Source organism: Mus caroli, unplaced genomic scaffold, assembly GCF_978045245.1.
Source record: "Mus caroli unplaced genomic scaffold, Mus_caroli_1 scaffold_7, whole genome shotgun sequence".
Classification (NCBI taxonomy): domain Eukaryota; kingdom Metazoa; phylum Chordata; class Mammalia; order Rodentia; family Muridae; genus Mus; species Mus caroli.
Window position 1 is genome coordinate 115,545,367 of NW_028227262.1, and position 16,517 is coordinate 115,561,883.

Below are 16,517 nucleotides of genomic sequence, written 5' to 3' on the forward strand. Positions count from 1 at the left end.
AGTACTTTTTTTCCAAAGATATATTTATTTATTTTATGTATCTGAGAACACTGTAGCTGTCTTCAGACACACCAGAAGAGGGCATGAGAGCCCATTACAGATGGTTGTGAGCCACCATGTGGTTGCTGGGAATTGAACTCAGGACCTCTGGCAGAGCAGTCAGTGCTCTTAAGCGCTGAGTCATCTCTCCATCCTGTGAAGTACTTTTTAAAGTGTAGGGCAGACAAAAGCAGGCATGTCTGGGGTCTAGGGGAAGGCAGAGGGTAAATAAGAGGGAGAGGAACCACAGGACACACTTTGTTATGATGTCCTAACAGTATCCAACACAGTCTGAGCTGACTTAGAGAATCAGTGATTTCTCTTTCTCCTCTAGGCCCTACCCACTCCCTCCATCTCCTGTATCTCTAGGATACCTGAGTAGCCAGTGGCTGCGGCCCCTTGCATGACCCCGCTTATTTTTCCCACAATCTGCTAACCCCTGAGGGCTTCAAATATTACCAACCTTACAGGAAGGGATGAGAGACTGTAAAGCCTTAGATAATCCTCTTGATAATTAGCTCCTAAATGACTGAATTAGGTCTTTTCAGAAGATTGGAAATACCACAATTAGGGAAGTCTCAGTTGCAAATTCAATTTTGTTGTAGTTGGACTTAATCCTAAATCTCATTAATTATTCGAGGTGATTTAGATCATTGCTTGTTATTGTGCCTTGGCTCTGGATTGGTTCAAACTCGCATCTGAGCTCGGCATTTTATCCCAAGCAGATAGCCCCAAAACGTGATGCTAAGGAGAACTCTGCCCTAACGGAGTTCACATGTAATGGAATTACAGGCGAGCTGGGGCTGGGAGCCAGCATTTGCCACTCTTTGTTGCAGCCCAGTCATCCTGGGCACCAGAATGAAAGAATCCACACAGTAGACGTTCTAGCCTTGTCTGTACAAGAGACTCATTCTCCACCAGAAAGAGGTGTGGTGATAGCACCCTCTTTCTCTCTCAGTCTCTAGGAAACGACAAACCAAGGACAGTTGTGCCAACTGCAGGCAAAGCCAGGCCAAGTGGCACAGACACACGCAGAGAGGCGGGCATACCAGCTGTCTTGGGCAGGGTTGGCAGGCAGTGAGAGATGGCTCTGCCATCCTACATTTTGTGATGGTTTGAGTGGGAAATATTCCCCCCCACCCAGTCTTGGGTGTCTGAATGCTTGTTCTCCAGCTGGCGGCTGTCTGGGTAGGTTTGGGAGGTGGGGCTGGCTGTAGGAAGTGTGTCACTGGGGGCAGGCTTGGAGGTTTTAAAAGCCACGCACCATCCCCAGTCAACTCTGCTTCCTGCCTGAGGTTCCAGATGTGAGCTCTCCACTCTCAGCTCCCACTGCGGTTGCCATGCCTGCTGTATGATGTCTCTGTCACTATGGGCTCTAAACCTCTGGAACCTTAACATAAACTCTTTCTTCTGTAAGTTGCTTTGGTCATAGAATTTATCACCAAAACAGAAAGCCAGTTAATATGCCTGATCAAGAGTCTGGGAAGCCAGAAAATCTTACCAACTTCTACTTCACTTCTCTGGATCAAACAATACTGCAGGTGTGAGCACCTCTCAAAGAGGTAGGTAATTCGCTGGGTATTAACACTTTGTTAGGAGTCAACAGGCCAATCAAAGAAGGTTGCCTGTGAGACAAACCCTATGGGGAAGTCAGACGCTTAACAGTTTATACCGATCAGCCCATAAACCTATCAGCCCATAACCTGCCCATTTTGCAGCCAACTGCATGTCTGTTAAGAGTTGTCTCAATTCTATTAGTTTCCACCGAGCCTGAACTCCTGCTGGGGTTCATCCTTAATGCCAGTCTGTTTTAGAGTAGAAGCATCAGCTAATATTTGGACAGATACAACGAGATGGTAAATATATCTCATACTCTGTATGAGACACTCACACAGTCCCTCACTGTCACACATACAGACACTCATACACTGTGACAGAAACAGTCCCTGGCTTGCTAACTTCTATGTCGTCCCTCCTTGGTGCAGTAACCTCTTTGTCCACCAGATGGCAGAAGCACCTTGAGTCTACACCAAGGGTTCTAAACCAGCAGTATTGGCCTCACCCTCCCTTACTGCAAATGCAAATTCTCAACCCTTCCCCCCAATTCCACTGAGTCAGAAACTCCGCAGGTGGGGCTCAGCAACCTGTGTGCTAACAGCTCCCACTCTAGCACAAGTGAGTCTATTGAAAGTCGAAATGTGGTCTACCTCAGGATACTTGTAAGACTGACGTCAGTACCCCCCCCACACACACACACACATACACACACTCACACACACATACACACACACACACACACAAAACCATTCTGCAATCCCGACCCGTGACAGACTCTCAGACTCCCGATGAATTAATACAGTGGGTCATGGAGAACCAGAGGAGTGATCTTCACAGAGAGACATGTGCCATGAGCGTCAGGGCATGGAGCTAAGTCTCTGGCATTGAGCACGGTCGGAGCCTCCCCCAAGGCTGCAATTTCTTCAGTAAAGGTGGAAAAGCAACCTTGGACATGTGGGGTAGCAGAGCATCATCAACCTGGGAGGTGTCGGGTGGGCAGGGCACTGCTGCCAGTAACAGTTAAAATGCCTTCCTAATGGGTGGATCGTCTCATAGTCTGGTGGGATCTGCTTTGAAGTAACACGGAGGAAGAGGGACAGGGAGGGTCGAGCTTGTTACTCTGGAGCCTCAGTACTCATCCCAGACATTTCTTGGCTCATGAATTTGTTTGCAGTTTCCTAAAGTGAGTTTATTAAAACTTGAAAAACAACAAACCAGGCTTTTGAGCAGGGCTACCTGAAAGGGCGCAGTGCTTCCCAGCTCTCAGTGCCTGCACTTTGGTTATCAGAGTCAGCTGAGGGGGGCTGGGAAGTGCAATGGAGAGACCATCGTCAGTGCGTTATGGGTTTCTGCTAAGGCAGGTAAAAGACAAGACGCAAGCAGAAAGATGCTCAGTGGAGAAAGCGGGTCAGAAGTAAGTATTCCCTTGTATCTCTAGGAATCTAACGGGAAAAAAATGGGCACGGTTCCATCAAAGATCAGAAAATCAGAAACAAGAACCGGCTATGAAGAAAATCTGATAGTTACTGGACTACATTCCTTAAGTGTGAAGAAGGAAAGTCTACCGATAAATACATGGACCTGCAGACAGTGTGGTCAGGAAAGCTGGTGGAGCACATGGGGACCGGGAAGAATGACTCTGGGAAGCCCTGGTGTTTAGATATTAAAAATAGGAGGAGCTAGCTAGGATGGAACCGCAAAAGCAAGCCAAAGGCGGGTGGGGAAGGCTGATCCATCTGAGCTGATACAGCTGAAGGGTGTTGTCCATACCAGGAGGGCCTGGGAGAGAGGGGAGGGGAGGAGACTGTGGAAAAGGAAGGTATGGTCCCGATATGATCTATGAGAGATGAACAAAAACAAATAAATAAAGGCAGCATCAAACAGTCTGCAAGGCTGTCAATGACGCTGTGAGGCTCCGTGGATGGCTGCCACTGTTCAAAACACTCTTCTCTCCATTGGGGGCGGGGGGCATTGCCCTCACTCATTCCCTTCCTCCCTGCCTCCCTCCCTGGACAACAATGAATCGATATGTAAATTGATCTACAAATCACTTACATCAAATTCAGTATTATTAAACTACATTAAGTTCCATACGCAGCCTGTAGATTTCTGTACTAGCTCAGCAATCAGTCTCCTCAAGCGACAGTCACGTACCTTCGATTCTATTTCCCGAAAGATTCAACTTCTGCAGGTGGACATAGCCGCACAGAATGCTGATGTCGACCAACTCACAGTGCTGAGGGGAAGAAGAGGGAGAGGGGCTTAAATATGGCCACTTCTGTTTGTGTGAGCCTTCCTGCAACATCTAGAAACAACACTGGTGAAAAGAAAATCAGAATTTCTTTCAAAACTATAGAAGAGCCGGGTGATGGTGGCGCACGCCTTTAATCCCAGCACTCGGGAGGCAGAGGCAGGCGGATTTCTGAGTTCGAGGCCAGCCTGGTCTACAAAGTGAGTACACAGAGAAACCCTGTCTCGAAAAAAAAAACCAAAACAACACAAAAAAAAGTATAGAAGAGAGAAATGAAACCTAAGACCCACTATTAATGGGACTCCACAGCAGACTACAGATCCCGCCAAAAGAAAGTGTTCTTTCAGAAGAAACACTAGTCTGTCGGTGTAGCGGTACAGGCTTTTAATCAAGGCAGAGGCAGGTGAATCTCTGTGAGTCTGAAGCCAGCCAAGACTACCCAATAAGACCCTGACTCAAAAAGAAGAAGAAAAAATAATTTATCAGCATAAGAAATTAGTGTTATCAGCAAGAGCAAATCTGGTGAAAAGATAAACAGTTTGTGAGAACTGTTAGGCGGGGTTTGAAAGAAAAGTTATAGCAATAAAGACCACATTTTCATCCAGCCAGAGAAAAGCAAACGCTGGGAGTTTAAATGAAGTCTTAAGGGACATCACACGATGCAGAGAGAAGCACAGAGAGGCATGTGGCTAAGCCTAGAGTGACACAGCACCCTGGGGAGCCGCAGCATCTGACTCTGCGGAGTCTCTGTCCAAAATTCATACCAGAAAACGGTACTCAAAGAAAGTTCAGGTGGACTTAGGAGGGGAATCTGATCCCTTGGCATAGAGACTTAGACTAGTGGTACATGTCACTCTGTCTCAAGCTGTAAAAAACAAAAAAACAAAACAAAAAACAAAACAAATAAAAAACAAAAAAAAAATGACTCTAATAGAGAGTCATTTGAAAGCAGGTTCTCATGTGAGGAGTGATGGCTGCTTCAAGTGGCAAACCAGCATTGAGTACCCACTGTGTACATCACCATGGTAATGAGAAAACAGGGAAGGGTGGAGCTTTGCCATGCCTTTAAGAATGTAGGACTGTGGCAGGAGAGAAGATATGTATGCAAGTAATTAGAGGAGTCAAATAAATAACAATGCATTGTTGTTGTTGTTGTTGTTGTATTACCATGTATAGCATGAGTAAGATACTGAGCCAGAAAATGTACTCATTGAGACAGGGTTTTGAGGCCAAGTAACTCAACATGTAGTCTCTCAACAGTAAGGAGGGCAGGGGCAAAGTGAGTTAAGCTCCCTCCCTCTGGCTGAAATAAGATTCAAAGGGTTGCTTTTGTTAGCAGACCAACCTAAGGCATAGCTCTACATACATAAGTAGACTGACTATTGGTGGAAATGGCCCTTCACGGGGCTGTACTGGCTGCCAGAACGACAGCATCTCAATGGCTCACACAGTGCTGTGTGTACAGGGCACTCCCCAGACGTCACACCTGAGTGCCTGGGACACCCACAGAAGGTTAGACATTGCTAGGGATGGAGACCATGGCTGTCATTAGCTGACGGACATACTATGAAGCCAGCACCAGGGACCACACTTCATTAGTCCTTGGGTGTTTTATTAGTTCAAATCCAAGGCAGGACACGCTTTCCGTTGGGAACGAAGCGAACCAGAAAGCTATAGTAAAAGTTCGATGTGCTTTTCTTTAAGTACACGTAGAGTGCACAGTTGTGCAGGTATGGGTGCACTTGTGTATAAGAGGGGTGTGTGTGTGAGCAGGTAGCGGCCCATGCTCGATATCAGCTGTCTTCCTCCCTGGCATTTACTTTGTATGCTGACGCTGCCTCTCTGGCTAAATCTGGAGCTCAGGATTTTACCTTGACCAGGCTGACACACCAGCATGACCAAGATCCCAACTCCAGCCTTCACACTTGCAGCTCAAGCACTTTACCCATGAGCCATTGCACCAACCCCTTGACTTTTTTTTTTTTTTTTTTTCTAATGGAAGCAAAAAGAACTAAACTATTTTTCCAGGACTACGGGCAACAGCAGAGAAGCTGCAGTGTTGGCGGTCAGCTCTTGCAGCCCCTCACAGTCAAAGTGGAGCCAAGACCCTGCGCTACTCGCTGACTAGGGTTGAAATCTTGAAAATTGATGGGTAACAATAGATTTTTTTTTTTGCTTTGATGATAGGCATCTTTATGAAAATAAAAGACAGCTCAGAGCTACTTACTTCTTGACATACTTCAGGGAGAAATCAATAGTACTCGGTTCCCTGGGATTCAGACAGAGTTTAGCTCAGCTTTGGCCGATCAGAGCAAAAATTCTTACAGAGTTTTTGATTGGTTTTACACATCCAGATTCAAGTTCCCGAAGAAAGCATTGATTGCTATAATATAGGCTACTTAGGATGAAAGAGGGTGCCGAGGAGGATAAAAACAGAAGAATTAGAGGAGCTGACAGTTGGACAGCAAGGCTCCCTGAAGTCTGCCATTCATGGGCCCATCTCTCATTTCTGGCAGACATGAGGCCCTGAGATCTGCCACCACCACATGAATGCCAAAGAAGATGAATGTCATCTGCCCATGTCGCCAGCCTAAAGTGATCCTGTCACACTCACCGATAGATTCAGGTTGAGGTAAACCTGCTCCGTGCCACGGCCTGACCACCCCAATCCAGTGAGTGCCTCAGCCACGGCCTCCTCTCTCAGGATCCCGTCATACTCGTCCTGCGGAAAGAGAATGGTGGGCAAAGAACTTGCATTAGAAAGGCAACTGTCAGCCGGGCGTGGTGGCACACGCCTTTAATCCCAGCACTCGGGAGGCAGAGGCAGGCAGATTTCTGAGTTCGAGGCCAGCCTGGTCTACAAAGTGAGCTCCAGGACAGCCAGGGCTATACAGAGAAACCCTGTCTCGAAAAACAAAAAAACAAAAAAAACAAAAAAAAAAGAAAGGCAACTGTCTACCTCGTTCTACCCAGCTTCTGTGGGGGCGCACTTCCGAAGTCAACTTTGGCTGATAGCTTGCTTGTGATTAATCATGAATGAGCATGCTGGCATCTGTCTTTGTTTTTAATTAAGATGCACGTTATACCTTGACAAGTTCCTCCCCTTACACATACATCCTCGAGAGACTGTCCCTTCCTGAAGGGAAAGGCCTTAGTCAAACATAGATACCGGGAACCATAAAGTCACTGCATAAGCATTTGTGGTCACTGTTTATCTTCCTGGAATTGGCCATGCTTTCTGTTGCTCACCTTTAAGAGACACTGAGAGAATACACTCATTGCTGGCATGGTATTGGCCAGCAGCTCTCCCATCTCTATCTCCTGCTTCTTCTTTCTGCCTTTCCTATGATCATCCTCACTCCCCCAGTCATGGTTCCCACTGACTGACTGCCAGGCTCCAACAAGCTTCCAGAGAAAAGGCCGTGTGTGTGTGTGTGTGTGTGTGTGTGTGTGTGTGTGTGTGTGTGGTACACGCGCGAGTGCCCAACATGTACATACTGTATACAATTAAGTAAACGCTCATCAAAGCCATGCCTTGCCACCACCCGCCACCGGTTTGTCAGGTGCCACTTCCCTGTGGTGTCCAAGGCTGGGAGAGCACAGGGGCCACAGGGACATGAATGTTGGTGGCCCTGTGCAAGAGCTCTGCTCTCAACCTGCTAATCCTGCTGACAGCCCTGGGGCAGCACTCTTATCTCCAATTTAAGTAACTAAGGCTTAGAGGTTACCCCTGCTCAAAATGACATGGCAGTAGGTAACAGAGCTGGAATGAAATGTCAGTCTGTCAGTCTGTCTGTGATTCTGCACTAGGCTGCTTACCTACCCCTCAAAAGACAGTTGTATCAAACAAAGGCAATCATGTCTTGAAATCTGGTATTCTTGCTGAACAAACCAAGTCCTCACTTCCTGGTTGCTGATTCTGTAAGATTCACCTAATTTACAAGATGATTTAGTGGGTCACTTCCATGAGGAAGCTTGCCCTTGGTCTACAGTCAGTGGATGGGCAAGGCAGTTCTCCAGTGATGGCAGACAGGAGAGACAACACGCCGATCTATGTCTCCTACCCTGAACTCTACAATGGCCAGCACGGACACTGACATCAGCAAGATGACAGAAAACGGTCACCATGGCAGCCACGCTGACATAAAGTACTTAACCATGAAGAGCAAGCATATGAACTGTGATGGAAAACATCTGCTTGTTAGTTCTTTATTAACCCGGGAGCCAAGAATGCTGTTTGCTGTTGGTCCTGAGGACCTAAGTATACAGAGTCATGTTGGTATAAAAAGAGGATGTCCCCAGGGAATATTGCCTGCATGGAGATAGTGCATGTTTTTTGGAGTCAGGTGGGCTCAGTTTGAACCCCACAACCTGTCATGTGACTTGGGGAAGGGCAAAGCTTTCTCTGAACCTCATTTCTCCACCTATAAATAGAAAGTGTGTTTTTCTTTAAAGTCGTTCTAGACACACCATCCCTCCAAAGTAGGCTGCGTTTGGTGTATTGATTGTTTGATGCTGAAGGCACTTGAAAAACCAGCGAACGCCCGCCAAGGAGAGACTTTCTCTGAACTGCTTTTATCTACAGAAAGGCAGATCCTTCAAAAGGAACTCGATTGTTATAAATCCCCTCCCCGGGAGTTTCATCAGCTGGAGGAGACTGACCCTTATCACAGGAGCAAAGAGAGGCTGACGACACCACAGTGAGGCAGGCTGTGTCACCAGCTCTCAAATCTCCCAACTGTCCTAAGAGAGCCCGTGTGTCTTTCTATAAAAGCATTTGCCCCCTCCCCATCTCTTTAAGCGGCCCACATCCCCTCTCCCCTTCCCTTGTTAGCATGGTGTGCAGACCCTCAAATCTCACATCAAAATTGTTTCCAGATCGGCAGGATGACTGACTCAGTAGGTGGAAGCCCTTGCCTCTAAGCTTGAGGACCGGAACCCCATGGCAGCAAGAGAGAACAAATGCCTACGAGTTGCTGTCTGACCTCCACATGTGTGTCGCACACCTGAATAAATAATTATAATAGATTTCTTTGACACTTGTTGATTTTATATGTAGGAGTGTTTTGCCTGCAGGCTCCATAGGCATTTAGTGCCTGAGGAGGACAGAGAGGGTGTTAGAGCCCCTGGAATTGGAGTTATGGATGGTGGTGAGTCACCAGTTGCATTCTGGGAACCAGAGCAGGATCCTCTGCAAGAGCAACACGTGCTCTGAACTGCTGAGACACCTCTCCAGACTCTTCCATACTTCGTTTGTAGGATTTGTTTGCTTGTTTAATTTTATCTGTATGGGGGTTCTTGTTTGCATTTAAGTCTGTGTACCACATAACTTATCTGGTGCCTTTGGAAGTCAGAAAAGGGCTTTGGAGCCCCCTGGAAATGGATTAAGAAGATAAGATTAGAAGCCACAGTGTAAGTGTTAGAAATCAAACCTGGGTCCTCTGGAAGAACAGCCAGTGCTCTTAACCACTGAGCCATCTCTCCAGCCTTTCCCCTGGACTGGTTCTGGACATCTAGCTAACTATTCAGTGCTTGTTAAACTATTCGTTGTTAAACGGTGGTTATTAGAGGAGAATCTACAACGGCTCATTTACTAACCCAGCATAATCCTTGACAACGATCTATAAACATCTGTCCTTGAACCCACAGAGAAATGGAGTCTTCAGCCCTCAGCAAGGAAAACTTTGGTTTGCAACTGATGAGGGCCATTACAAAAACAAACAAACAAACAAACAACTGTAAGAGGAGGTTTTAAAAAAGTCTTTTCCTATGCTACCCCGATGCATGTAATATTAAAAACCACCATGCTCACACCCTTAGTCTGCGTTAACCTGCTCGTCCTCACTTTACCTCATAGTGACCTCATGGGTCCGGCTAGGAGAGCTAGGAGATTAGGAAGACCATCACTTCTCTTCTATTCCTTATTTTTAATATTTTAAGGAGAATTAAAGAGACAATGTATAGAAAGCCCTTGGCATGGTGTCTGGGACACATCGAATGTGTCAATAAAAGTTCTGTGTGCAAAAGTCCCATGCCTGCCATGCTGCTCACAGGTAGGAAAGACATTCATGCCTGTGTATGGAGTGTCTTGTAAAACCTAGGAGGGAGTGAGGTGGAGGGATCCTGCCTTCCTCCCAAACTTCCCACCTAGTGCTCCAGAGGTCACCTCACCTCACAGGACACCATTTCCTTACTGATTCAGGAAGGCCTGTTGGTCACCACAGCTGTGGACATCGAGTGGGTAAAACTACCAGGGTTCGTTCTCTCAGATTCCGAAGCCAAGGCTCCACACTCGAGGTTCCTGGAAGACGTAGCAGACCTTTTTGCCAATGGGCAAACAGTCTCTTCCCGTCTGACCTATTGGCAGAATAACCCACTTCCTTGTTCTGGAGATGTCCTTGCCCTGGCTGAGCGTGATCATACAGCTAGCATGTAGCTCTTCTTCTCCTACACCTCTGGATTGGTCCCTTCTCACACTCGTCTTCACCTGCACATCAGCGAAGAATCTGTTTTCCTATACTGCTGTCTCCTTCCCACCTCCCCTCCTCTCCCTGGCTTTTCCTTTCTTCCTTCCTGGCCTATTTCACAGACCTAGAGCTATGAAATCCACAGCTTCTGCCTCTGTGACCCCTCTTCCCTGATTTTCAGTCATATGATTCTTAAACCCAATTCCTTAATATATAGTAATGTCTGTCTCTGATTCCCTTTGCCATGACCCAGTATCCCCCACTGTCCTATCTCACAGTGACATCCCAGGTCTCTGACACTCAATTAGTGATTGTTTCATCTTAAGTGTTTTATCTTTATCCTACTTTATGTTCCAAGCACTCCCTTGGCCCAGAATCTCCCCGCTCCCCTAGAGATACTGCTAGAATACATAACACCCTATCACCTAAATTTACCTGGTCATCAGAGAACTGCTTACAGTATCGAGTGTCTGTGCACAGCCCAGAGCCTAGCCCTACCCCAGCTTCAGCTGCTTGTTCCGCTCTTATGTGTAACTCCTGAGTGCGGCTGATCCTGTCTCTGTATATGAAACTCCAGGTGCTGCTTGCTGTGACATACTCCTATGTCACTCTGAGAACATGGACCATGTGTGTCTTCAGTCACATCTCAGTCACAGTGTCGTCTTCTATTTTAACTGCTATCACTTACTTATTCCATCTGTAACTTCTGAGAGCCTACTCTATCCAGCAGATATTATACTGAAAACTTTACAGCAGTCTCTTACTAAATCTAGAGTCTGTAGCTATCCCAGTGAATAGGCACTGTGGCTCATGCTGAGTGACTGGTACTGGCAATGGGAAGTTTTCATGCACCAAATGTTGGGTCAAGACACGGTCAAAGAGTGTTTCCTACTAAGCAATCATTCGGTAAATGTTCGTTCAATAAGGCTAAAACCACTTATTTTTAAAAGCTACAGGTAGCAATTAGAAATGTCTGAGTTACTGTTTTTAGTATCAGGACTCTATTATGCTAAGTGTTTGGGATTTTTACTACACTTTCTATTTGTATGTGTATTGTGTACATGTACACACACCACAGCACACATGTGGACGTCATAGGACCACGTTGGAGAGTCAAGTCTCTTCTTCCACTATGTGGGTCAAGGGGATTGAACTCAGGTTATCAAGCTTGGCAGCGAGTGTCTTTACATGAAAAGCCATCTCACTGGCCTGATGCTAAGCATTTTACATATAGGATAGCATTTAGTTATCCTACGAGACAGAGGGGACTCTCAAGCCCATTATAAGCTAAATAACTTATTCAGAATCTTGGTACTAACCAAAGGCTAGCCCACGTCCCAGCCACAAGCCTTTCATCCCAAAGGCTGTGCTCCAAACAGCTAGTCTCAGCTGCTTCCCTTAAAGTCATCAGGGCTTCTGGAGTCTGAAGCAGGCTGCACTGATGAATATGGCACCACGTGATTACTTGGAATCAGGGTGAGAAACGGGAAATCAACCACACAACATGAACGTATAGTTCTTTACAACTTTTCAGTTCATTCCACATTTTAAAATGTCATACCGTGAAAAGTCAGTATCAGTATTTAGAATCTAACCGGAGGAAATAATAAACTTTTTCTCAACATAGTCTCCAAACCCGAAAGGATGGATGGACCCCTTCTAACGGCATCCTGAAGACAGATTAATGATGACGCTAATGAACTCATATCCAAGGAGCCTGTGCTAATTAGAATCATAAGTAATGCTGGTGGTTCATTTGTGAATTCCTCTGGGGTGGAAGATGGTAGAAACCACACAAACATTTTGAAAGAGCACAAACACAGCTACGGTTTGTCGTAGTCTCAGCTGAAGGTGGAAAATTAACCAACAAAGGGAGAATAAAATAAATGATGGCCTTTTTGGTTGTTTGTTATCATTATCTTCATCATCATCACCAGTATTACCATCATCATCATCATCATCATTGTTGTTGTCGTGTTTTAAGGCAAGGTCTCACTGTGTGGTTCTATCAGTGTTTCTAGCTGATCAGGAACTGGGTGTGTAGACCAGGCTAACCTCTAACTCACGACAATCACCCTATTTCTGCCTCTCAGTGCAGGGAGAGAATGGCAAGAACGCCATTGCCAGCACACTGCTATAGCCAACTTCAAGCAACGTTAGCATGCAACTAGCCCAGGAAGAAAGATGTGGACTAGGAAAAACAAAAAGAGGGATGAGGGGGAAAATAGGCCAAATATTCCAAGTTCAGGAAAGGGCATTAGAGACAAGAGCCCAGGGAAAGGAGGGCAGAAGTGGAGTAACGGGAGGTCAGAGGCAGGAAGGACAAGAAAGAAGGCAGACCAGGAGCCATGTTTGACAAGGGGGAGAAGGGTGGCTTGTGAAGAAGCTGAGCGAAAAGAAGGGGGAGCAGCGAAAAAAGGCAAGACGTGAAATCAAGAAAGATGTTGGTTCTGAGTAGCTATGACAGAGAGAAAAGCCTAACTGGGTATGAGAGGGAAACAGATCAACCTACGAGTTTGAAAAAGCACAATAAATAGAAGCCAATACTAGGCATAAGGGAATGCAAGGTGGAAGGAAGCGAAGGGAGATGAGGAAGGACAGTCGGTGTGTGGGAATACAGTCAAGTGTGGAAGGGAAGTGGAATCAGAAGATTAGGAAAATAGTTAAGAGCGTTGGGAACACTCCCCATAAGCCAAACTCTAAAGACTGGGGGTGAGCTAGCTCTCTCTGATCATGCTGTGGCTCCCTTCTTAACCAGAAAGAGTGGAAGTGCTTAAATAGGCACATAAATACCCCTAGCAGAAGTAACATATAAAACTTATATGTTATTTCATCTTCAGCAAAGCATTGGGATTTTTTTTTTTTTTTTACCACCCTGGAGGAAGGAAGAAGATGGATGGTCCGCATAAGTTTGTCAATAAGTAATTTTAAAAGCATTAAACCCATACTGGTACACTGATTTTTTTCCTCCCCATTATATCAGTGTGTAATCTGACAGATAAGAAACTAGGAAAAGAAACTAAATATTTGGAGGGTTTCACCCCCTTGCTCCAAGACAGGAGGTGAAGCACATGAGAAATGGGGGAATAGAAATAAGCAGCAAAGAAAAGCCCTTGCCCTCTGGCCAGAGGGGAGTGGGCTGAGCCCAGGACGGGAGGAAGGCAGAAGCAAGCTGCCGCTGAGGCAGCCAGGCTGAGCGGCTGGAGGATGCCTGAGACTGGGGTGCGGGTTGGGGAGGGGGGAGGCACACCTCCAAATTCTGCATTTCGGACTCCTCTGACTCTTCAGATTCTCCTTCCTCCTGTTGCTGCTCTTCTTGCTCCGCTTCTGTCTCATGAGAGCGGTGGATGAGCTGGTGGAGGAGGTAAGAGGAGGCGCTTCTGAAAGTCCCTTTTGACTTCAGACCCATGGGGAAAGAAGGCCAACGTCTCTGACGTTGTTTTTCTGTGAGCGACAGTATCGCCTGGGCCGCAATGCGAGAGGCGCCCAAACCCTGCCGGAAACGGGTGCCTTTCCATCTCGAGGGGTTTCGCTCGAAGGACGCCATCTTGTTTATACGCGTTGCCTAGGTGACTGACGTCATGGCCCGCGGCGCTGCAAGGAACTCTGGGGGCTGTAGTCCAAGCTTCCGTACTTGCACAGTCTGTCAAGGTCTCCATTGGCGTTCACTTTTGCAGCGCTCTGCTGCTTCTTTTATTTTCCTCTTTACCTTCAGTCGCTAGTTTTGTTCCTTTTTACATGTACTTTTAATCCCTTTTCTCCACCCACTTTCTTTGTCTTCTTGCTGCCGGTCCTTCTTTGAGCTTGTTCATCTCACATTTGATAACATTCACACAAGCATCTCCAGTCTGGCTTCATTCACACCATCGAACTTTGGAAGCATTTGACATTCCTAATTCTGTCGGTCGGAAAGCTAGTAAAGATGAAATTTAACACTATGCACAGCGCCGTGGGAGGAGATGAGGCCGTGACATAGATGATTGAGAAGACCTGACTCCTCTCCTTTTCCTTTCATTGTAGATAATGAAGAGAAACTACCAAAGGATTTTAAGAGCTCATTTGCAGTTAATTTACATACCTGTCCAACTCTGGGTCTGGTCCTTGGGAAGGAAAAATCTAGCAGTAGGATAGGAGGGGCAGATTGGGAAAGGAAAGGAAGGGAAAGGGAGGAGAGAGAAGGAAAATGAATCAAACAAACTGTAGTGTATCTGAACCCCTCTGAAGAGCTGTTAGTATTCCATCAATAATTATTGCATCTGTAATTATTTTCATCGTGCTGAATAGTTTTATCAAATGTTCTTCTTGAAGGATTAGAAAAAGCATGGCTCTCTGCTAGTGTGATTTTATGAAACCCAAATCCTATAGCCTTAAGCTCCACAAAATAGACACGCCATAGAAAAACAGAACGAGAACTGTAGCAACTATTATTGCCATAGCAATGACAACGGAGATCCTGACAGGAAAGTTGTCTTCATCCTCTGGCCTTACTGGGCCATTTCTCCATGCTTCAGTGACAGCCATTACAAATACAAAATGATCCTATCAATGGCTGTCAGGGGAAAAGGAGAAAAAATTCTTATGGACACCACCCATTGACTATTATCTTTCTCAGTGCTTGAGGGACCATTAAAACTGACATAAAGCTTTCAGAATTACCTTCCTTCATTATCTTGCAGCTCGTAACAGGAAAGGGCGCAATGAAAGTATCTCCCTGCTAGGTTTGCCTTGCCTCTTATTTCTTTTCCTAGTGGGTACCGATTCTGACAAGGGATTTCTCTCCAACCTCATTGCCTTAGGGTCTGGCTCCACCTAACTAAGAAGACTAGAGTGTTCACTCTGCTCTTGCAGAAATTATAAAAATGCAAACCCTATGTGTGTCTTCAATAACTTAATCAGCATTTGTAGCAGAGGGAACTTTGCTAACGGCAATCTACTGAGAAAAATGTTTGATGGTAGAGTTAGGATCTGTCAAAGAATAATTTCAAAACGTGAAAAACATGTTTGCCCTACAAAGACTAGAATGAAACAGGCTGGGAAGAGATTATTTGTTGGAGTTGGTCTCGTGAACTGTGCATTCAGAGGCTTGTTCTGTGTCCCAAGGTCACATTTCAGTCTAGACATGGGCATTGTATTCACCAATGTGCTATAAAGAATTCTCCCCAATCTCTGCTTGGACAATAAAAGGCTAGAGCCCAAGACTGGGAAGGAGGTAGAGGAAGGCAGAACTTGAGATGGAGTAGGGGGTCTTACTTAGGGACTACGAGGAGAAAGGAAAAGGTAAAGGAAGAAGGAGGACTCTATGAGGCAGGATGGCCCATGATCACGTGGCCAAGAGAAGCTCACCCTGAGGCCACACATGAAACAGAACAAGACTCAGTTGGCAAGCAGTGGGTATATTCATCTGGTTATTAATAGCCTCATTGGGTTGTCATAGTGTCGGAACCTGCCCAGTTTAGGTTTGTAGCTTGTTAATGAATTCTGATGTTTTTGTGTTGTTTACTCAGGAGCTAAATGGGAAGGAGTGTAGCAGAAACAATAAATGACATCAATAATTATTCAAGTCAATCAGAGTTAAAGATGGCAACCATATTCAGAATCCACAAGATAAGGAATTGTGACATGGGCTTGCTAAGTTAGAGACTGTCAGAACTAGCTTTGAGGTCCCAAAGACAGAGCCCACCCCTCCAAGCGTCTCAACAAGGCAAAATGTCACTCTTTTTCAGGAGGATGATTTAGAGAGAATGAAGGCACAGAGACAGGAACTCCACTTGATGATGGCAACTGTATTTTTCCACTGGCTGGAGTCTGATTTCAGGCTCTCAAGATTGGATAGTTTTTTAAAATCAAAGCTAGAGATATGAAGGTGAAAGGAAGTCAATGACTTTACTCTGAGAATGTAGCAGGGGCTTCGTATGAACAAAGGAGTTACTGGGTTGGTGCTATTAAAACATTTACGTAAAAGTCTTACTGGGTGGGAGAGATAAAAGATCTGAATTCCTTGTCCTAAACACAGGTTTTATAGTTGTATGGGAGCTGATAGAGAAGACTGGTATTTAATATTCCTTTCAGAGACAAAACTGGCTAATTGACTACAACATATTAAGACCTAACGATGGGCATATGATACTGATGTGTATTTGGTCTTTTCATCTCCATACCTACCTTTACTTTCACTTGATGGATGGGTCCACTGAAGGTCCAGG

At 45.7% G+C, this 16,517-nt stretch overlaps 1 protein-coding gene across 2 annotated transcripts in view; it reads right to left on the reverse strand.

The window, feature by feature from the left end:
* Lrguk (leucine rich repeats and guanylate kinase domain containing) overlaps positions 1-13,862 on the reverse strand; it is a 104,352-nt gene extending 90,490 nt beyond the window's left edge. For both annotated transcript variants that reach the window (XM_021165014.2, XM_085840750.1), the window contains exons 1-3: positions 13,565-13,862; positions 6,462-6,569; positions 3,751-3,832 (exon numbers count right to left, since the gene is read on the reverse strand). In XM_021165014.2, coding sequence (XP_021020673.1) covers positions 3,751-3,832; positions 6,462-6,569; positions 13,565-13,861 — 487 coding nt within the window. In that variant the 5' untranslated portion in view covers position 13,862. The remainder of the gene's footprint in view (positions 1-3,750; positions 3,833-6,461; positions 6,570-13,564) is intronic.
* Between the last annotated feature and the right edge of the window lie 2,655 nt (positions 13,863-16,517).